General features: G+C 37.5%; 1 protein-coding gene across 1 annotated transcript in view; it reads left to right on the top strand.

Moving 5' to 3' along the window:
• SETD3 (SET domain containing 3, actin histidine methyltransferase) overlaps positions 1-22,908 on the top strand; it is a 68,660-nt gene extending 45,752 nt beyond the window's left edge. Inside the window, exons 7-13 of the mRNA XM_026651305.1 lie at positions 7,114-7,172; positions 8,114-8,228; positions 13,191-13,265; positions 15,748-15,914; positions 16,760-16,845; positions 19,559-19,719; positions 20,999-22,908. Of these exons, the coding sequence (XP_026507090.1) occupies positions 7,114-7,172; positions 8,114-8,228; positions 13,191-13,265; positions 15,748-15,914; positions 16,760-16,845; positions 19,559-19,719; positions 20,999-21,445 (1,110 nt within the window). The 3' untranslated portion in view covers positions 21,446-22,908. The remainder of the gene's footprint in view (positions 1-7,113; positions 7,173-8,113; positions 8,229-13,190; positions 13,266-15,747; positions 15,915-16,759; positions 16,846-19,558; positions 19,720-20,998) is intronic.
• The last annotated feature ends 206 nt before the right edge of the window (positions 22,909-23,114 follow it).

The following is a 23,114-nucleotide window of genomic DNA, read 5'->3' as shown; positions in this document are numbered from 1 at the left end:
TAAATAGCGGGGATCCCCCAAGGATTTGTATTGGGACCAGTGCTGTTGAACATATTCATAAAAGATCTGGAAAAAGGGGTGAAAAAGTTTGCAGGTGACACAGAATTACTCAATATAGTTAAGTCCAAAGCTGACTTTGAAGAGTTACAAAGGACTCTCACTAAACTGGGTGACTGGGCAACAAAATGGCAGATGAAATTCAGTGTTGATAAATGCAAAGTAATGCACATTGGAAAAAATAATCCTAACTATACATACAATATAATGGGGTCTAAATTAGCTGTTACCGATCAAGAAAGAGCTCTTGGCGTGATTGTGGATAATTCTCTGAAAACATCTGCTCAGTGGCAGTCCAAAAAGCTAACAGAATCATAGAACTGGAAGGGACCTTGAGAGGTCATCTAGTCCAGTCCCCTACACTCAAGGCAGGACTAAGTATTATAGACCATCCTTGACAGGTGTTTGTCCAACCTGCTCTTAAAAATCCTCAATGATGGAGATTCCTCCACCTCCCCAGGCAATTTATTCCAGTGCTTAACTACTTCCTTAACCACTGACAGGAAGTTTTTCCTAATGTCCAACTTTAAACCGCCCTTGCTGCAATTTAAGCCCATTGCTTCTTGTCCTGTCCTCAGAGGTTAAGAACAACAATTTTTCTCCCTCCTCCTTGTAACAACCTTTTATGTACTTGAAAACTGTTATCGTGTCCCCCCTTCAGTCTTCTCTTTTCCAGACTATACAAACCCAATTTTTTTCAATCTTCCCTCACAGATCATGTTTTCTAGACCTTTAATCATTTTTGTTGCTCTTCTCTGGACTTTCTCCAATTTATCCACATCTTTCCTGAAATGTGGCGCCCGGAACTGGACACAATACTCCAGTTGAGGCCTAATCAGTGCGGAGTACAGCGGAAGAATTACTTCTCGTGTCTTGCTTACAATACTCCTGCTAATACATCCCAGAATTATGTTTGCTTTTTTTGCAACAGTGTTACACTGTTGACTCATATTTAGCTTGTGATCCACTATGATTCCTTTCTGCAGTACTTCTTCCTATGCAGTCATTTCCCATTTTGTATGTGTGCAACCGATTGTTCGTTTCTAAGTGGAATACTTTGCATTTGTCCTTATTGCATTTCATCCTATTTACTTCAGACCATTTCTGCAGTTTTTCCAGATCATTTTGAATTTTAATCCTATCCTCCAAAGCACTTGCAACCCCTCCCAGCTTGGTATCATTTGCAAACTTTATAAGTGTACTCTCTATGCCATTATTTAAATCATTGATGAAGATATTGAACAGAACCAACCGAGAACTGATCCCTGCGGGACCCCACTTGTTATGCCCTTCCAGCATGACTGTGAACCACTAATGATGATTCTCTGGGAATGATTTTCCAACCAGTTATTTACCCACCTTATAGTAGCTCCATCTAGGTTGTATTTCCCTAGTTTGTTTATGAGAAGGACATGCGAGACAGTATCAAAAGCCTTATTAAAGTCAAGATATACCACATCTACTGCTTCCCCCCTATCCACAAGGCTTGTTACCCTGTCAAAGAAAGCTATTGGGTTGGTTTGACGTGATTTGTTCTTGATAAATCCATGCTGACTGTTACTTATCACCTTATTATGTTCTAGGTGTTTGCAAATTGATTGCTTAATTATTTGCTCCATTATCTTTCCGGGTACAGAAGTTAAGCTGACTGGTTTGTAAAATAAATAGGAACCATTAGGATAGGGATAGATAATAAAACAGAAAATATAATCATGTCGCTTTATAAATCCATGGTCTGCCCATACCTTGAATACTGCATACAGTTTTGGTCACCCCATCTCAAAAAAGAATTGGAAAGGTACAGAGGTGGGCAACAAAAATTATTAGGGCTTCGGAACAACTTCCAAAGAAGGAGAGATTAAAAAGATTGGAACTGTTCATCTTAGAAAAGTGTTGACTAGGGATGGGGGTGTGCGTGTTATGATTAGACATCTATAAAATCATGAATGGTGTAGAGAAAACAAACGGGGACATGTTATGTATCCCTTCAAGTAGCACAAGAACTAGGAGTCACTCAATGAAATTAATAGGCAGCAGGTTTAAAACAAACATAAGGAAGTACTTCTTCACACAATGCACAGTCAACCCGTGGAACTCGTTGCCATGGGATGTTTTGAAGGCTAAAACTAACAGCGGGTTAAAAAAAGAATTAGGTTCATGGAGGATAGATCCATCAGTGTCTATTAGCCACATGGTCAGGTATGGAACCCCTGGGTGTCTCTAGCCTTTGATTGCCAGAAGTTGGAATGGAGATGGATCACTTGAAATTGCCGTGTTCTGTTCATTCCCTCTGAAGCCTCTGGCACTGGCCACTGTCAGAAGACAGGATGCTGGACTAGATGGACCATTGTTCTGACGCAGTATGACTGGCCTTATGTTCTAGTAGTATAAAGTAAATAATTGTTCTTTTTCTGTTGTGCCTGAGAAATAACGTGAAGGAAGGAAAGAACCTTACTTTTACCAAGTTGCACACACATACCATCTTGATATGTCAGTTGTCCAAGAGAGAAAAAGTGTTTGACAACTTCACCCCTCCCCACCCCCATATCTGGCTGTCAGACTGGCTGCTAGCCTTGGTGATGTTCTTGGTGACTAGAGTAGCACCCTTTCTTTCTCCAGCATGGCTGCAGGCAATCTGGTAGCAACCACTGCTACTTTTTAATACTTCTGTTTATTTTGAGACATCCTCCAACTGTATATAAGCAAGTCTTGAAATTTGGAGGAAGGGTTTTTTTTAGGCTGAGCAGTACCATTTGGAAATAGACACCCAGAAATGTGTATACGCCAACCCTTGATTTTGCTGCATTTGGCCACCACCCAGGATGCCAACTCTGACAGTATTTTCCCAAAAAGGTTTACTAACTTTTTGTTTAAATATACAATAGAACCTCAGAGTTATGAACACCTTGGGAATGGAGGCTGTTCATAACTCTGAAATGTTTGTAACTCTGAACAAAACATGATTCTTTCAAAAGTTTATAACTGAAGATTGACTTAATACAGCTTTGAAACTTTGCTATGCAGAAGAAAAATGTGCTTTCCCTTTATTTTTTTAGTAGTTTACGTTTAACACAGTACTGTACTGTATTTTTGGTGGTCTCTGCTGCTGCCTGATTGTATACTTGCGGTTCCAAATGAGGTATGTGGTTCACTGGTCAGTTCGTAACTGGTGTTTGTAACTATGAGGTTCTACTGTATGGGATTTGTTCCTTTATAATGACCCTTTTGGTAGAATGTAAGGGCCTGCATTTAAATGAGAATACTCACTTGATGTTCCCATTTTTAACTAAAAAAAAAATTAAAGCTATTCAAAGCTGTTTTGTATAGACTTGATTAGTTTGAATTAGAGTTCATGTAATGCTGAATGCCATATTTTATAGCTGCTCCCTAAAGATGTGGCTGCCTAAGCTTAAAAAAGCAATATCTGATTTTGTTATATATTAAGTGTTTGTTTAGTTTAAATACATGTCTATATCTTTTTTGATCAACTTGAAAAATTTGCATGCTATGCAGCAGCCATCTTCTATACTTTATTAAATATCTGTCAATTATAAATATCAAGGTTTTACATTAATGTCAAGATAGTACATCAAAAATTCATGGAATATGTGACTTTTTCCAAGGGTATTTAATACTTAATGCATTTGTGTCATTTTTCTTTCTAGATATATTGACAGGTTTTATTAAGTGTTTGTTAGGGAGATTTCATTTTTACCAAGGGACTATAAAGAGAAGCTGCATGCTAAATCAATTTTTTAATCAGAATATTGTTAATGTTTTTTGTCTTCAAACTCTTATAACCTATCGGCTTAATTTAAATTTCTTGGTATATTTTTAAGTAGCATGTTGAAATAGTTCAGGGCAGAAATCTAATATGGTCAGATATGCTGACTTTAGTGTATTTTAATTTCTTTAAAATAGCTACTAGAATATTGCATTGTGGAAAGTGTTCTTATAAATATGGTAATTACATATTTTTGGTAATTTTATTCTGTTTTGCATCTTTTAGTACAAAACCATATCGTTCTTGCCCTTTGTTGTAATTAATCCATATAAAAACATTGGTTACATGCACCTGAACTATTAAGATATAGCGGTCTCTAATTTCTAGAAATTTATAAATGAGGGGATTAATGGAATGTACAGCCTTCACCCTGAGGTCACATGTTCAAATCTGGATTGATGTATGTTGTGACTGAAAGTCGTTACCATCTGATGGCTGTTCAGTAGTCTATCTGAAATGAACTGGTGGTCTCAGTACAGTTCCTTGTTGTCAGATGTCTCCATTACAAAAACTACACCATCAAAATTAACACTAATTTACACTCTTGGAGAGGCCAATGGCTGATTGATCATAGTGTGAACTACCCTCTTGATTTCTAGAGAGATGCTTGCTGTAGGTCATGGTTAAGACGCATTGGCTGATTAATAATTTCTGCCTGTGTAGTATTTGATCTGAGGCTTCATTTAAGAACTTCACTTTAGCGTGCTCAGTCCTAGACCTTTAAAACAAATTTGGATTTCAAAGGAAAAATTAGTAAAAATATTGAGATTCTTACTTTCCTGTTTATATGCCATTTAACTGTTTTTTTTAGTACATTCTAACTACTGATCTGTTGTTGACAATCATTCATCCTGTCAAAAGTGGTTGTTGGGATGAAAAATAAGTATCTCTTGAACACCTAAAGTTTCTTTTGATCTCATGATAAACAGCTGCATACTGTTGGTTTAAAGTAGCATCAGTTTACACTAAATATTTCAAATATTAGGATTTCACAATGGTGAATTAGTTTGAACCACCAGTGTCAAGTTGGTAATGCTGGAGGATATTTTCATTTTAATTAGTGTCATGTTTATTCTAACGCCAGCTATTGTGAATTAAGGGAGGAGGGTTTGGAAGGATTTTGACCTTGCCTGGCCATGCTATGATTAATGATCAAATTCAAGAGGAAATAATCTAATAATTTTGTGCATATCATTTTGGTGATTATTCTGCTCCAGTGCCAGTAGGTGGCATCAGTGCCACACTGACAAAGTCTCTCCTGGTGAATATGAACTGTTTAGTCAAAGCTAATATCGATATGACAGTTGGAAAAACTCCATGTCACTTTCCTTAAGCAAAATTGTTTTAATAAAAAAAAAATACAGTAGGAAATACAACTTTGTAAGCATTAGCGATATGAAGACTTATTCCTGGATTAACTCTGTGGATTAAATATAAATGGGAAAGAATCAGAAATTTCTTTAGAAATTTCCCTATTCACAGAAAATTTTCTTTAGGATTTCTAGGTATAGAATGACGTTTAAAGCTTTGACAGTTATTAGTTTGTAATAGAACTGGACATAAATGTTCTAGTGGAAATCTTTTAAAATTAAACTGTTATGCTGTTAAATTTTTTTATTTCACTTCTGAATGTTAACTTTCCTGGATGCTTAGTTCATTATGCCAAGGTTTAATCTTTAAACTATTAATATACTGCTAATCAAAATGGAAATTAAGTTGTCATAAAGAAATAGAGTTTTTTAGAATTGTAACGGAATACATAATTTCCGCTATCTCAGATTCTAGCATGTTCATCTTCTAATTATGGTATAGTTTGGCGGGAGAGAACGCCTCCTAAAGAATGATGCTTTTGTGGCTCAATATTGTGTTAGTGGTTTTGTGAGAAAGATAAATTGTTTTGTAAAATGTGCTGTTCAGTTTAAACATAGAGTAATTTGCTGTGCAATGTACAACATATATAGATATTAAAATCCTATAGAAACGTGGAAGTTCACACTGAATTCTTAAAATAAAAGCTCAAATTATTAACTTTTTACTTGAAATTCATAAATTTCAGAGTTAATCCATCCAAAGGGTTAACTACAGGGATTGGGGAGAGCAGACACCTGGGACCTAACGCCCAATTGGCAGTCTTTTGTAATGTATAATTTGCCTAAAATTGCGCACTGAGCACAAGCTTTTGTTTTCTAATTGATTTACGGTTTGAGCCACTTTTACCTCATCCCCTACTGTCCTGCACACAGTGCCAGCAAGTACATTACAGTGAGAGATGATAAATTACCATGCACTTGTGATGCTAATGCGTCAAGAGTAAAAACTGCATACTACATGGAGCTTCATGTATTAACAGTGTTGCAAGATACAGCCAAGCAAAAATTCATTTGTATCTTAAGAAATAACCATTTGTTCATTTGATTGCTTACTGCAATCTGTCTACAGACTTAATTGAAATGGAAGATTAAAATTATAGTCATATAGCTTTCAAGCTTTTAATTGGTATAAAGTTTTAAAGTGGTTGAAAAGTCCAAGTCTTTTTAGAAAATGTATGATAGGCTATTTTAGACATACTGCATACTGGATACTTCATTTACCAGAAGCGAGTGACAGGATTTACAGGTTTAAAAAACTTTTTTTAACCACAGTACTTTATTTGCTAATGTCAACTAAGGTATATACCTTTTAAATCTAATCTGACAAATAAAGTAAGAAAAAATAATTACCCTACTCTGGATGATTGTCTCTACATATAATTGTTTCACTAAACCTAACTATGCTAGTCACTAAAACTATTTAAATATTTTAATCTATTGAGATTCCTGAAGTGTGGCATAACTGTGAATAAATCCTTTGCGGCTACAAGGAAGGAAAGAAAGACTTAGAATAAATTCGTTCTCCATATGTAAGACGCAGAATTAAGATTCCAGGATAGAAGAGGGGATTGTAGAATTTGCTGAAACCTAATGTTCATTTCTTGTTTAGGTTTTAGGAGGTTGATTGTTTTCTACCTTTATGGAGTCAGTCCACCTTAAATTTTTATTTTTATGTGGTGTCTGTGGGTTCCAGTCTTGAAATATGAAGAAACAGATTTATGGCGGCTGCTGGGCACAACAAATTAAGTTGACAGTGATGTATGAGAGCATAATAGCATGATGATCCCTCTGTAGCGCGGCTGGACGCCTCCTGCTTCATTTGGCTCTTGTTAGGATCTGTTAGGCAGCTAAATAATGAAAATTCTGCTGACTGATTTCTGATTTTTTTTTTCGCCCCCCTAGACCCATCCTAATGCCAGCAAACTGCCTTTAAAGGATTCTTTCACTTATGATGACTACAGGTTGGTGTGCTGTTTTTTAAAGTGAATCTTGGGATCTTGAAAAGTGAGAAATGCTTCATTAGGAAGCAGGAGGGAAAAACCAACCCTGTTTGTTAAACCATTTAAAACATCAGTGTATGCTGTCCACTGGTACTCTTTTTAGAGACAACAAAGAATAGAGTAAGTGTCCTGTTTCAACAGTCATATAGAAATTGTCATTAATCTGGGGTAGGAAGAGAAGTTAATTTAGCCAAATGACACGTGACAGCCTGAGATTAGTGTGGTGTTGTCGTTTTTAGATAACTTTTATTCTGCCATTTAAGCCTCTTTATTTTTTCCCAAAAGGTTTTACCAGCATATATTACCTCAGAACTGATATTTGGTATGAGACCTGGAAAACTCTTGCTATACATGTGAAGTCTGAGTGCATTTTGAAGGTGTTTTAGGAAGTGGAATCAGTTCAGATAAGAGGGAGCCTGAGTTGAGTTAAAAATGATAAAATATCATGAATAAGAGGAATTCATGAGCTCTCATAGGGGATCTTTTAGTCCTTTTGTATTTCTGAGTCATTACTTTGGGATGGTATCTCCACAGATGTTTCCTTCACTGGGAGGGTGGGAGGAAGGTGTCAATTTAAGTGTGAAGTTGGCCAAAATGTGAATGATAAAGGTGTATTCATTTTAAAAAGTATTGTACTGGCCAGATTTTTAATACCTCAATTTTCATAATTCTGGATTAGTTGAGTGAATAGACTAAAGTACTATACAGGAAATTCTGATACTTCGTGGCATATGGGAAGGGCACACTTTTTAAACTTTTACATAAATGGAGCTTGGAATGTTTTCTGTTTTTTGGGGAAAAAGTTTGGAAATGCTCATCTAAACTGTTGATTTCTTTTGGGTTGCAGCTGATCAACTGGCTGTGTTTAAACAATGAAATCTTGAAGTTTTTATTCTTTGCAGATGGGCAGTTTCCTCTGTTATGACACGACAAAACCAGATTCCAACTGAAGATGGTTCCCGAGTTACCTTGGCTCTGATTCCTTTATGGGACATGTGTAATCACATCAATGGTCTGGTAAGGATTTCTTCAATGTGGATAAGAAGCTTTAGAACTTAATATATTAAACCATTTCAATTACCGTTGCACATTTTAATACCTACTTTTCTTAAAACAGGGATTCCATCTTCCCTGCTGACCCTCAAAAGCAACCATCTTAAAGAAATGACAACTTCTTAAATATCTTGAAATAACTATTTCAATGAGAAAATCCCTCATACTTAAGAGACTTCTATGTGTAATTGCAAATCATGCATAGTTTTTTTCCTTTTTCCTTGCACTTTCACAAGTGTGCAGTGTCAAATTCTTTCCAGCAAATTTGAATATTTCTAATCTTCACACATACTAAGTTCTGTATCTGATGTTGCTAACAAAGGTTTTCATGAGACTAGATACTTTTGTATTGGGTATATAAAAACAGACTATGTTGGAGGTTGTCTCTCAAAGCATCTCTGTCCTGGCTACCACAAGGGAAAGTGGATGGAAATTTGAAACTAAGCAATGCTGCCTGCTCTTAACCATGCCCAAAGAGCCTTGTTATGGAGCCAGCAACGGCAAGAACAAAATCTAGTTCAACAAAACCAGTACATCTGTTAGTACATCAAAGAAACACTACTTAACACATGCAAAAACACTACTTTAGGGCATATTAAACATTTAAAAGATGGCATGTGTATATAGAAAGTCAGACCTGCTGACGTTTTGGCTTGCTTGAGATTTCCTCCTAGCTCATAGAGGACCAAGTCTTGACTTGATAACAGATTGGTCAGTTTTGAACTGATGAAATGAGAATTCACAAGAGAATGGTTTGCCAGTCTTGTTTAGCCAACCACAAAGGTTCTGTATATTTCACAGTTTATACTTTCAAATTATATTGTAAGTAAGTAGGGTGACTTATGTAAACAGCAAATATGACCTATTCATTCTTCCGTATTTTAGTAATCCGGTCCCTGTAAGGGAGAGTTGATGTGGATGACAGGTCAGCATGTGTTAGCAGTAGTATTGTCATGAGTGAAGCTTAACTTAAATACTCAATCAGGCTGTAGTAATGATTTGCATTTTTCTGTTGATATTAACAGTTTGGTTTATTAGATCATACAACGGGTTTCTTTATAGAGGATATCACTATGACTGGCTGTATCAATACAGTGGAATTCAGTCCTGGATGATGATTTTTCTTTTTTTCTCTCCCATTGAAATGGTTATTTATTATGTATGTTTTTCTTTAACCAGTGCCTTTTACAACTGAGTACTTGTTGCAGAATCTGGTAGCTCTCTTACTTTGTTTCAAGGATAGATTTAGTGTATGACTAGCCTCGAGTATACAACATTTCTTAAACTTCATAAAACAATTTAAAAAGCAAAACCCCTCCTGCAAGGCTTAGATGTAAGTATAGTGCTTACAGTAACTCTCGTTGCCCTCTTCTTCCTTGACACTTTTAGAGAGATTTGTTCATTTTCACATGGATGAATGAGTGCCTTCAAAAGTTGGGATTTAAAAAGAGGGAAGACAAATGACGCTTCTAAGAAAAAAATTAAACTTAGCTAGCCCATATTAAAAGCAAGGTCAAGCAGGTTGTTTTAATTATTTCAAGCTTCTGCTGATATTGGTAAAGTATGTTTTTGTTATGCTATTTGGTGAATAGATTTGGTGCAGAGGCAGCTTGTGGACCCAAACTCTGAGGATAAAGTGGAGAGGTCTCTAATCAGTTGTTCATATTACTTATGTTTGAGTAGTTTACTCTGAAGGAAATATATATCAATACATAAACAAGGTAGCTGCAAATTTTAGGAGCTGGATGTTATTGGCTCTATTGAAATAAAAAAGCTCTGTTAGAACTCTTTCTTCTCATTACAAGTTTAGATTACTTAAATTATCAGAAGTAGGAGTAATACCCCCAGAGATCAGTTTTACTTATCTACCCAGAATTATGCATTATAGTAGGCTTTGGAGGAGCGGGTGGGAGTCTCTTTGCTCTGATTATAGTGCATCCTGATGAAATACATCAAGTGAACACTTGACTCACTGCATGAATGTATGAAAAAGACGGTATTGCATTCTCCAATGTCTGTTCCAAGGTAGTGTTGAAATGCCCCTTCGTTCAGTCCCTGTTATAATATGTCCCTATTCTTGCTCTATCCCACAAGTCTTTTTTTTTCCCACATGCTAAATTATAAAATGCTCTTTGGGTTTTAGCTGGCATTAGGGCCATCCAGCTTTTTCTTGCTTCTGACACTACTAATTAGATCAGCCTGTATCTAAGAACTACGTCAAAATATTTGTCTTCATGCATTTCTCATTGTTATTCTTCAGTGGGATGGTATTTTGATAGTCAAAGGTTGATTACTTGCTGCTAGAGCTTTGAATGAATAAACTAAATTATGCCTACTGGGCTGGGGCCATCCTTATCAAATCACTGGCCAAGCAAACTACTACTTCCCCCTACACAATTTGATATTCATGAGCTGGCCTGCTCCAGCAGTGTACCTAAAGGGGGGAGACAACTTGTTATCCATCTTCTGGAAAAGGAAGCAACTCGAGTGCTCATTTTCTTACTATTTCCCCTGTCTTAGTTAACTTTGTAAATCATGAGTCTAGCACTATATTGGACTTTGTAGAGCAGCCCATTAGAAGTGGTGTTATTTTTAAAAGTTTGGCAGTCTAGTGAAACACACACTCAGCAAATTTGCAGCACTCTCTAAGACATACCGAATCCTTCTGCCTCCATCTAGGAATCCACAGATGCTTCAAATTCTCTCTCTGAAATTATTTTAGAAGATTTTAAGATTTTTTTTTCTTTTAATTTGAAAATGGTTTCTTTGAATTTATGAAGCAGCTAAGGAAACTGTTCAAGACATATGAAGCTTTTGAGATAGCATCAAGGATTTCCCTCTGTCACTGGGAGAGGAAATTTTCAGAATGTTGCCACTGAAATTGGAATGCACGTTTTTAACAGGGATGATTTTTTGACCATTAGAAAAGATCACCCAGGGGTGTGGTAAATCCTCTAGCACTAAGTCTTTAAATCAAGCTGACATGTCTTTCTATAAGATGTGCTGTACATCAGCAGCAATTGATCCAATGGAATACAGGGCTGGATGCCTGAATCTCTCATCTCCATATTGGTACACATAAAATTCATATGGCAGGGGTGGAGCCAAGGGTTTCGGAGTGTGGGAGAGGGCTCTGGGCTGGGACGGGGGGGAGCTCTCCGGGAGGGGATCAAGGATGAGGGGTTTGGAGTGCAGACTGCCCCAGGGCTATAGTGGGGAGAGAGGACTCCCCCCAGCTCTATCTCCCCGCTGCAGCACCTGAGCAGGGGAGAGAGGTGCCTCTCCCCGCCGCAGCAACTCCGGGGCTGGGGCCGCAGGATAGGTGCCTCTCCCCTGGCTACGACGGGGCCGGGGGAGGGGCACCTCTCCCCCCAGATGCAGCAGGCCCAGGCCGGGGCTGGTTTGGGGCCAGAGGAGGGGCTCCTCTCCCCACGGACGCAGCAGGTCCAGGGAAGGGCACCTCTCCCCCCGGACGCGGTAGGTCCGGGGCTGGGGGAGAGTCATCTCTCCCCACCACAGCCCTGAGTGCCTGTGTAGCACTTAATAGGCTGCTGCACGTCCGTGCACCTTAAAAGGAACTTAGGTGACTCTGGCCTCTGTTATGCATCAGATCAAACTGGATGATCTAGGCTACAAAGAAAGTGTATAAAGGACTTGCAAAAGTATCACAAATTCATGTAATACATTTTTGAGCTGTGGCATCTATGTACAGTGCCATTATATGTGTCCCAGAGGGCTCTGCTTATGGCTGCCATTTTGGATTTGCTGTGTCTGAGAAGAGTTCCCTGTGGTCACTATGAAAGCATTGTTTTGGCTTACAAATGCATGATTGAATATGCAAGCAGAAATTATTAATATGTAAACTGCCAGCCAACCTTTCAAAGTAGCCTAAGGGGCTCTCTCCTCAGACAAAGCAAATCCAAGATGGCAGTCACAGTATCGTACCTGTGTTCAAACATAATCTCTGTAAATGAAAACAAAGTTCTAATGAAGCCACAAGATCTAGAGTGAAAATCTGTGGCTTTTTGCAGTTTGTCCCACAGGTTCACAACCTATTTTTACTACAATGTAGTTGTGTAAACACTAAATTCAGAATACTTGTCACAAAAGTTGTTTCCTGATTGCACAACTTCCTTATGTCTAGCATGGTCTCTGAATCCTTTATGATATAGAGTCCACGTTGAATGTTATTACTCAAGAACATACTAGATTTTAACATTTAAAAAAAAACATTTTAGGATGGCTTTACTTATTAATATAAGCATTTTTATTTTCATGATTTTTAAAAGAAACGTATTCAGGGTATGGTAAAGAATCTCCCTTACCCCTCCACCCCCCCCTCCCCCCCGGTCTGTCTGCTCTCACAGAAAAATCTTTTCAGTATTTGAGAATAATTGCTTAACTTTAGATAAAGGAATTATTTGCAAGTAAATTGGAGTTCTCTGAAGATGGTATCCCTTAAAGATTCCCAGTTATCCACTCCTCTTTCATTGAGAGAGATCGAAAATGCATTGATAGTTGAAGGGTCTGACACAGAATGTAGCACACTCAGTGCAGCGCTCCAGTGTGCCTCACAGGAGTGACTTAAAACTCAAGAACTTTATAATAAGCTACTGGATTTAGCTAGGGACCAGCAACTGTTGGTCTGTGGAGGGTACTTCCCTCAGAGCTTTCCATTTACTTCAGGTAAGTAATTTCCTTCCTTGATCTTCTCTAGGGCAGAGATTTTTAATGCTCCTAACTAAGAAATGATTGCTTAAGATTCATAAAACATTTAGTACCAACCATGTTGCGTCAGGTGAAGGAAAAGCAGCATGTGCAATTACTTTAGATAATATCCATCTCCAATAAAAGGCAGCTTTATGAAAATGGGAAGGAAAGAAATGTAATATGTTAAAGACTCATTACTTTTTTCCCCTTGGGTAGATCACAACTGGCTACAATTTAGAAGATGACCGTTGTGAGTGTGTAGCACTTCAGGATTTTAAGGCTGGAGAACAGGTAATGGCTATTTCGTGACGTTTTATGCAGAAATGTATTGTTCATGCAACTGACTATCTTGATGAAAAGGGTGAAGATTTCACACAAACATCTGCTTGTCTACTTGATAACTAAATTCTGTTTTTATTAGCTGCAGAAGAGCCTTGCTAATCTGCAAATATAATCTGCACAAAAAGGGGTCCTCAGTATTTCTCTGTGAAGATTTAATAGCAGAGTGTATAACCAAGGTTTTGTTGTAGTTGGATAATACTTTGTAAAGTATTAATAAAGCTAAATAAATTAAACTACACTTGTCAAAATAATGAACACAATACATTCTCTGTCACACAATCATCTTTGCAAATCTCCACTGTAGGAGTTGCATGCTTCCTCCTGAGTAATAACCATTTCATGTATTTAATCACTGGGGAGTGTACACTGTGCAGACCACTGATCTAGAAATTTTAGATGTGGTTGTTAGAGGTCCATACCCAAAACTGCCCTCAGTGCTTCAGTTTCCATCAGCAATAGCAGGTGGTGGAACTCTCCCTCTTGGTTTTGTTCAGTGCTTTTTTCTGTTTGAAACGTCTTGCATAGTTTTTATTTGACTAGTTTGTGATAGTCTAGTACTTGTCCAATCAACAGGTAAGAAGAGGAGGTGTTATCAACAACCCAATAGACAAAGACCATTGGTCCAGGAGATATTTGGCCTGTGCTGTGTGTGCCCCAAAACTTTAGTTAGAATGAGAAAGGAACTTGAAAGTAATCATCCTGGATTAAGACTAATCGGTCCAACCATTAAAATAGAAAGACCACGACTCTAAAGCTTTGCCTACATGAGGAAAAGTACCTGTTGCTGAAAACAGGTACCGATGGAGTGGTGTTGAGCACAGTTTAGCTGCAAGTGTAGCCTTGGATCCTAGTTGTTCACTGATCCAAGGACAAACTAAGCGTGTTCAGCACCAGTCCAGTGTAATGTAGACAAGACATGCATCAAGTCCCATGGTGTATTCTGAAGATATGAGTGGAAAGATGCTGACCTCACATCTTTCACATCCAGTCTATTAAGAAATATGTATTAAATTGTTAAAAAGTAGTATTTCTCTAAAGAGGAGAAGCATCTGTCTTCTAAATTGAGCTGACTGAGATAGTAAACAAACAGTTTTTGCATGGAGTTTCCTTGACTGGCAGGGGCTTGGATCCTGTGTTCAGATACTTAGTTTGTTGGGGATACTTTTGGTTCCCAGGCAGGTTCCTTGCACTCATCTATGAGTGCAGGATTTGAACTCCTCTTTAGTTCTATTTTCTCCTTGGATTACAACCTTTGTACTCAAAAGAATGTTTAACAGATATGTCCTTTTCTTCTTATCCTTCAGCTTTTTCTAAAAGATATGCTGTAGTTGGATTTGAAGTAGGAATTAGTACAGGGAAATCCTATGGCCTGTGTTATGCAAGAGGTCAGACTAGATGATCACTTCTGGCTTTAAAATCTATGAATGTATTAATCGTATCTAAAGCTTGTCTAGGTCTGTGTCTTATATGTATATATCAAAGAACTATCATTCATAGAATCATTGCCTTTATAATGCAAGCTTATTTAAGAATCTAAATCATTAGCAGGCTTCCATAGATAGATAGATATACTTTTTTAAAAGATGAACTCAAGATCATTTAAGGATCTATAACTAGAACATTGTTTTTATTTCTAAAGGCAATGATTGTATTGGATCTGCGTAGAAGGTAAATGTCTTATTTCTGTTGACAATTCCATTATCAAAAAAGGGTTCTTGTGGCTCAGAATGCAACAGCTATTGCTGTGGCTTGCTGTACCAAGATCTTTATGCAGCCAAATGCTAGCTGAAAAATTGCAACATGAACTTGTAGTGATTTTCTTCTTTAAATTCTCAGTTCTTTTAAAACACTTGTTGCAGTGTATGCTGTTTCATCTAGCATTTTAGATTGTAAGCTGTAAGAGGCAGGAAACATGTCTACATTTGTATGGCACCTAGAACAAAAAACATTACTATATATAAATACGGAGTATATTTTTTGTAAGCGAGAGGACGATGGTAAATAAATAATCTTGAAGTACAAATTTGATTTAGAAAAAGTTTGGGGAAATGGGGATAATATAGAAAGCATCAGCTGAATACCTATAAGATGTCTTTGTATATATTAAATATCCTTAACACCATAGCAGTTATCTCCCCTACCATGCAGGGTATAAAATAACAGGCCCATCTCAATATATGGAAATTTTGAACACATTTCACAATGTCCTTGAAGTCTTATAGCAACACTGTATGGTATTTTGAATCATTAAATGAAAATAAACATGCATTTTAGTCTTATAATCACATAAGTATTGTATTTCATGACAATTATAACTTTTTTCAGTAAATAATTTTCCACTTATGTCAGTTTTGTGAGTTAATCTTAAGCTTCCCCTTCCCCCTCCCCCTCCCCCTCCCCCTCCCCTTCACTTCTCTTTCCATCCTTCTAGATTTACATTTTTTATGGCACTCGGTCGAATGCTGAATTTGTGATCCACAGTGGTTTTTTCTTTGATAATAATTCACATGACAGAGTGAAAATAAAGCTTGGAGTGAGTAAAAGTGACAGGCTGTATGCTATGAAGGCAGAGGTCTTAGCTCGAGCCGGCATTCCAACGTAAGTAAAACAGACTGAACTGAGTTTTTTCTTTCATGCTTAAAATATTTCAAAATGTATTCAGTCCAGTAGTGCATTATTAAAATTGCTCTGCAATAGTTTGCTTAGGCCTAATATCTTGTCTGTTTATATAGCAAATGAAATACATTGTGATAATGAAGTTTAGTGCACTACTCAGATCTAAATAATCTAGTTTGGAGTGTATACAAGGAGGAATTAGATTTTCTTTAGTAAGTGCTTGGGTAAAAATAGTGAAAGAGTTAAATGTGAACCAATATGTGGCTTTCATTTCTTCCCTATCCCTTCTCAAAATGTCCTGCAATGCTCAATTTGTTATCTATAGTGGTTTCAACTATTTTTCCTTAGAAGAAACTGCTGTTAGTTCAGGCTGTAGTAAGGTGGGCAGCAATCATGAAACATTGTTTTTTCAAGGGGAAAGGAACCATCCTAATGGAAACTATTATCCGGGCCCTTCTGTTGTTGAATATGTCAATAATTGATGGCTTCAATATCAGTCATTAATCATAATGCTGCTGTTAACATTTTGAAATCAGCACTTAAGCTGAGATTATTCTTATATATATTACTCATCTGGCTACTAAAATCAAGCATGAATTTATTATTAAAACCATATAAAAAGTCATTTTAAGTGTAAAATTGCCTGTCGATTGGAGAAGTGATTGTTCTTTTTCTGGGACAGGTTGGAGAAGTTTCTTCAGTTCAGACTCAGAAATTGGTGTGACCTCATATTTTTTCAGAATCTAATAATGTGGCATCTGAGTATACATTAAAGGTTTCATGTTGAAGCTACCACAGTCTAATTTGCATTCATTTTTTTTTGTCAGCTCCAGTGTTTTTGCCTTGCACTCCACTGAGCCTCCAATCTCTGCTCAGCTTCTGGCTTTCCTTCGAGTGTTTTGTATGAGTGAAGGTAAAACATTCACAAATATTCCTATTGATGGAGGTTTTTTTAAGTGAGAAGATAAGAGATGTTCATATGAAACAAAACTAGAAACTTTAAAATGAATGTTTTAAGGGGAAAATTGAAAAGGGATTGAGAACACAGCAAGAACATGGTCCTCTTCTGCATCATTCTTAAATTAATAGATCATTAGTGGACATTGAGTTTTCTAAAAGTATGTAAAATTGCATCAGTCCACGTTCTTGGGTCATGTGGTATTAGGAGTGTGCTGACAGCTTGAGAATTTTGGGGGACTTTCTCCTCCAAGCAGCAGGTGTGGTGAATGTTCTAATTTTGAAGGATACCATATAGTACATCATCACTACCTTTTTTCCCACTTGTGATTTGCAATAGATAACTTTTGCTCTCCAGTCTTATTTATTCAGAGGCTAAAAAATGGCCCACAATGCAAGGTCATATGAGTCCAAAAGTTTGCTGTACGCTTATAGTGACAGCATTTCAGTCAGCCTTTACCACCAGATTCTTCTGGGAATGGAACTGGAAAATATTGCACTATAGCAGAAATCCAAGACACTCCTCAGAGTTGGCAGTTTGCACATTTAAATCAACATTTTTGGTTACTCATAATCTATAATCAACTTTTCTTGTTAAGTAAACAATCAGAGCCTAACTTTCAAATATGCATGTGTGCAGTGGCACCAAGAAAAATGTATGCACTGTTATTAACTGTGCACTTAATTTGTGCATGTAATAACTTCATTGGTGGATACAATCACAACTGTTTGCTAATTAGGCACAATTATGTACCTAATCTTGCATATGCTGTTGCACTTGCATTTATGAAAATAATCCAAAAACCTGTTTTTGGAGGTCATAGGTAAGAACCATTTGTTTCACAGCAGGAAGAGTAACCACATACAGTAGGGTTGCTCTGCAGCTTTAAGTTGCTATGTACCTAGATGCCAGTAGGTACACTAGAGACATGTTAAGTTTTATGTATATACTATATTGTATTTTATTTACTTTTATTCAACTAAGAAGACATGCATTAAATATATTAATAACTTCACAGCCTTGTGTTCCTGTCTCATTGGATCTTTTTTAAAAGAAACCTTTATTTGTTTTAGGTGATATTGATAAAGGGGGCTCTGTAGTATTTAATAAAGTGGTTTGTGTCACCACATCCCTAACTCATCCTCTACCTTCCCCATACTCCAACAGCCGCTCCTGTGAAATTAAAAAGTATGCAAATTAGATAGCTTTGTCCCATTATCAATTGCATTAGTTTCATGGATAGTGAATTATTTATATGGCTCCCACCAAATATATCTATTTACTAGTTCATAGTTGGGTGGAGGCCTTTTTCATTTCATGTCACTTTATCATATAATGGTCTTATAATATTTTGAGGGTTGTAGGAATGGATTGCAGGATTTCTGATATGTCAAAGGTGTTACTCTTTGTACAGTTAAACTATACATATATGTCTGCATTATTACCTGTGTTCTCATGACACATGAGATTTTTGACTAGTTTATATTGCCAAAGACTGCAAGTTTTGTATTATATATTTTGGGACTATAATTTGTTTTGATATATATGGCTTTATGGGGAAAGATAGCAGAGGTGGTTCATGTGTGTGTACATTCTAATCTATGAAGAGCTGTTGCTTCATATGCTGAAAGTTTGTGGGATACTATTGGTATATATGTTTGTGCTTCATTTAGAATTCTAAACTAGTGTGGACTTTGGGACTGAACTTTTGATTTCAAAGAGATATCATAATGATTACATAATAAGCATAATTCTTGAGGGATGTGGAAGGGATTGGTGAATTTTCTCTTCTAGTAAATATACCTAAAGTGCATTTGCTATATTATCATGAAATGTACTGGTGTGCAATTGAAGTATGTGTCCTAGACACTCAGCATGAAAACTGCAATTATTGTCTGTATTTAAACAGTTCAGTGAGGAGCAGTATGACATGAATCATTGATCCGTTGGTGAGAAGTCCCTTGCCTTAGTAACTCTTTCATCAACAAGTGAAACCTGCATACATCACTGAAGTCTATTGTATAAAATGCTAATACCAACTTTTGTAATGTTTAATTTGAAGTTTGTGATCTACTGCTTTGCAGGAGAGAGTTTTGGTAATTAAATGGTTAAGATTAATGAAATTTGTGTAATGCTGTCACAAACCACTTGACATTTTCTCTATGAGGCAAATTTGATGGATGTCTTTTGACCAACAGTATTCAGTTTTTTTTACTGAAAGAAATAGCCTTTAACAGTAGAAAAAGAACTCTATTGCTATTTATCCAAGAAAATAAACATTTCAGGGAGATATTATATAAGTACACCCAACTCTAAAATATCACCCCCTTGTTCTGTTTATCACCATCAAGGATTATATGTGACGTATCTGTAATTGGCATACAACGTAAGAGTTATGATGTGTATTTTAAGCCAAAATGTTCACAACGTTATTTAAGAATGGAGCTGAAGGTTCCTTTTTCTGCTAACCTCAAGATTTTCCAGATGCTACCTTGAGGGGAGTACTAGAAATAGCCAGATTGTTGGATCATTTCTTTTAAGGGGAGAAGATTTTTTTCTCAAGCAATATAAAATCATGTTATTGAAAATGAAGCTTTCTAAGTTTTGTCAACTATCATAGTGAACGGTGAGATTGTTTTTAACATATTGTTCTTCATAATTATTACAGAAGAGCTGAAAGAACACTTAATAGGAGAGCACGCAATTGACAAAATCTTCACTCTGGGCAACTCTGAGTTTCCAGTTAGCTGGGACAATGAGGTTAAACTTTGGACGTTCCTTGAAGCCAGAGCATCCCTTCTTTTGAAAACCTACAAAACCACTGTGGAGGTAAAGCTACCAAGAACCTGTAATTCTGTACAATATTGAGGTTTTTGCATGGTGATTCTAGCAAAACAAAACTTCATTTCCCTGCCCCCCCCCACGAAAAAAATCTTATTTTAATTGAGTTTATCTTCGCTATGTGACCATTCATTTTTCACTTGTTTTTTAAATTACAATTTATTTGGAATAGCCAAAGGGAAAAAAGTACGTAAGATTTTGGCAATCTGTTTTAATTTGTTTTAATGATTCTGTAAATTGTTGCTCCTTGTTTTTCCACTAGTAAAATGTGGAATCAGTTTTAACTTGGTGTCTTTTTATATTTTCTAAATTATCTACTAGACTAGGGGAGGGCAAAATTACGGCCCGTGGGCTTGATCTGGCCCATCAAGGCTTTCAATCCAGCCCGCGGGATTGCCAGCCCCGTGGCTCAGCGGGGCTAAGGCAGGCTCCCTGCCTGCCCTGGCCCCGCGCCACTCCCGGAAGCAGCTGGCACCACGTCCCTGTGGCCACTGGGAGAGTGGGGGGGCAGAGGGCGCCATGCGCTGCCCTCGCCTGCATGCATCACCCCCTGTAGCTCCCATTGGCTGGGAACTGGGAACCGCAGCCAATGGGAGCTTCAAGGGTGGTACCCACAGGTGAGGACAGCATGCGGCGGAGCCACCTGCCCCACCCCACTCCCAGGAGCCACTTCCTGACATGCTTGCCACTTCTGGGAGCGGCGCGGGGCCGGGGCAGGCAGGGAGCCTATTTTAACCCCCCTGCACGCTGCTGCCATCCCGGAGCCACTTGAGGTTAGTGGCACCAGGCCGGAGCCCGCACCCCAGCCCCCTCCTGCACCCCGCACCCCAACCCCCTGCCTTGAGCCCTTAACCCCTTGCTGCACCCCAACCCCTTGCCCTGAGCCCCCTCCGCACTCCCTCCCACACCCCAACTCCCTGCCTCAGCCCTACGTTCATGTCCCTGCATACAATTTCCTCACGCAGATGTGGCCCTTGGGCCAAAAAGTTTGCCCACCCCTGTACTAGACTAACACATCTAGAAAGTGTATCACTTTTTATTTGCTTTCACTACAGCTATCCTTAAAACTTATTGACTTGAGCTTCTGAAAGCTGATCCATGTTGGGGGACCTGTGCTCCTTTATGGATTCCCATGGACTTCAGTAGGGCTCCATAGAGGCATAAAAATCTGCCTGTGTGGATCAGCTTACAAGATCTGGAGCTTTTGTTATTGCAGGACAAAAGTTGGATGGATTTTATTAACAATCTTCCATTCTTTTTCCTCTAGGATGATAAATCCTTTTTGGAGACCCATGACCTTACCTTCCACGCGACAATGGCTATCAAATTGCGTTTAGGTGAAAAAGAGATTTTGGAGAAAGCAGTGAAGAGTGCAGCTGCTAACAGAGAGTACTATAGTAGACAAATGGTAGAAGGAGCCCTACTTCCTAAATATGAAGAGAGCAATATTGCCTTGCTAGAGAACACTGTGGCAGACTCTAGACTCCCAATTGTCTTGAGAAACCTAGAGGAAGAAGCAGAGGAACAAGGGGACTTAAAGATTGATGAAGCTATTGATGCAGAAGTCACAGAGAATGGGTTTGTAAATGGTGAAAAAATTCTACTTAATGGGACCAAATCAGAAAATGAAAATCTAAATCAAGAGGAAAGCAACAAAGACACTGAAGATGCCAAAGAATCTTCTTCAGACAGTACTGATGAGGTTAAAGAATAGTCATAAGATAAAGTTTGACTTCATTGTGAAATTAAAATTAGCAGAAGTTTATGAACAGTGCATTTACATTGGTGTGTTTCTTTGTTAACATTTCTCTTTCTGCAGAGGAAAATGTTTTTGCTGCTTTATATAAAAATGATTTTTTAAGTTATTTAAAAATTTTATCATCCCTTTTCAATTAAGATTGCCATCTTGCTTTCAGGCAAAAACAGGGGGGAAAGGTGCCTTTGCAAGATTTTGCAGACCTTTGTGGGACAAATGTATTTTCTTCTTGGGAAAGAATTAAGCTCTGCTATCTGCTGTGCTTTTGTTGTTCTGTCACTCTGACTACTGAAATTAAAATCTTGCTCTGCCTCCTGCCAAGAAAAGCAGAAGGCAGGACTGACTCGGTATTCAGCATGAAAGTAGGAGAGCAGTACAGCAGAAAACTGAATAAGAGGATCAGAAACTTGGGAGACTGGAGGAAAACCTGTTTAAAACCAGGTACACCAGTCCAAAAAAGGTAAGGTGGCAATCTTATTTTCAATAGTTTTAAATGTTGATGAGAATCCTAAATATATACACTTACAGTGATTTCTAAGGATTTCAGTTTACTTTTGTGTTTTGTTTACTGTATAAAAACATTTCATCTTTCTCCTTGAATCAAAGTTAGGCTACTACAGTACATCATCCACCTAATTTTAAAGGCTGACTTTTATTTTAAAATGGTACCTTCTTATTTAAATGTTGGCAAGGTAATGGAGAGTTTGAAAGCAGATAGGCCAAGCCACAGCTTTAAACTGTGTGGTTCAAAGTGAGGTTGCTTCCCAGCTCTTCACATTTTCACAATTAGCTAGAGATTTTCAAAGCTACACTTTTGGCTAAAACCATTATTAAAACGAAAACATGAGTAATACTCCTGTCTTCTACTTTTTTCATTTTTATGTAGTATTGGATGTAACACTGAATGTGACAGCTATTAGCTAATCTTATTTAAACTTCATCTATTGGCTGAAATATATTTGATTCTGTTTTCCTGAAGGAAAAGGTAAGCAGGAGTATTTTTGGTTTGGGGAAGACCAAAATCAACCCTGGTGCATACTTTACCATTTAAATTGTGTAGCGGTCTGATGCACGTTGGGTTACCTCCACAATGCTAGTTATGTCTGCTATCCAGCAGTATTGGTCACCCCTCTCATATACATTGTGAATTCTGTCTGAAAGCAATTGCAGCTCAGTGCAATACTGAAGTGAGGATAGTGTCAAAGCTTTTTTTAAAAAAAATATTTCCCAGTTTAGGAGGAGTGAGTAATAAACAGCTTAATTCTGAGCTCAGTTTTAAGGACTTTCCCTTTTAGACTATTTTATCTTGAAAAGTTCAAAATAATAGAAAGATTGGGCAAGCTTGGGTGACTGCTTAAACTTTAATGAATGTAGCAACTTGTTTATCCAAGATTGGTTGCATTAAAATGCCTTTTAACATTTACAGTCTTTTATTTTAGATTTTAGCTTCTCTTTTACATTACAACTTGAAAAATGTGCTTTTGCATTAATCGTTGGTGCAATACACATGTCAAGAAGTGACTTTCATATTGCCATAGCAACTTTGGAATCCAATGAGATGTAAAAAAAAAAAAAAATGTTAAATAGTTTTTTCTAAATATTTCACTGAGAATGGCATGTTGCCATT

This window comes from Terrapene carolina, unplaced genomic scaffold (assembly GCF_002925995.2).
Source record: "Terrapene carolina triunguis isolate 2854851 unplaced genomic scaffold, T_m_triunguis-2.0 Scaffold96, whole genome shotgun sequence".
Classification (NCBI taxonomy): Eukaryota; Metazoa; Chordata; order Testudines; family Emydidae; genus Terrapene; species Terrapene triunguis.
This window is presented reverse-complemented; position numbering and strand designations above follow the sequence as displayed.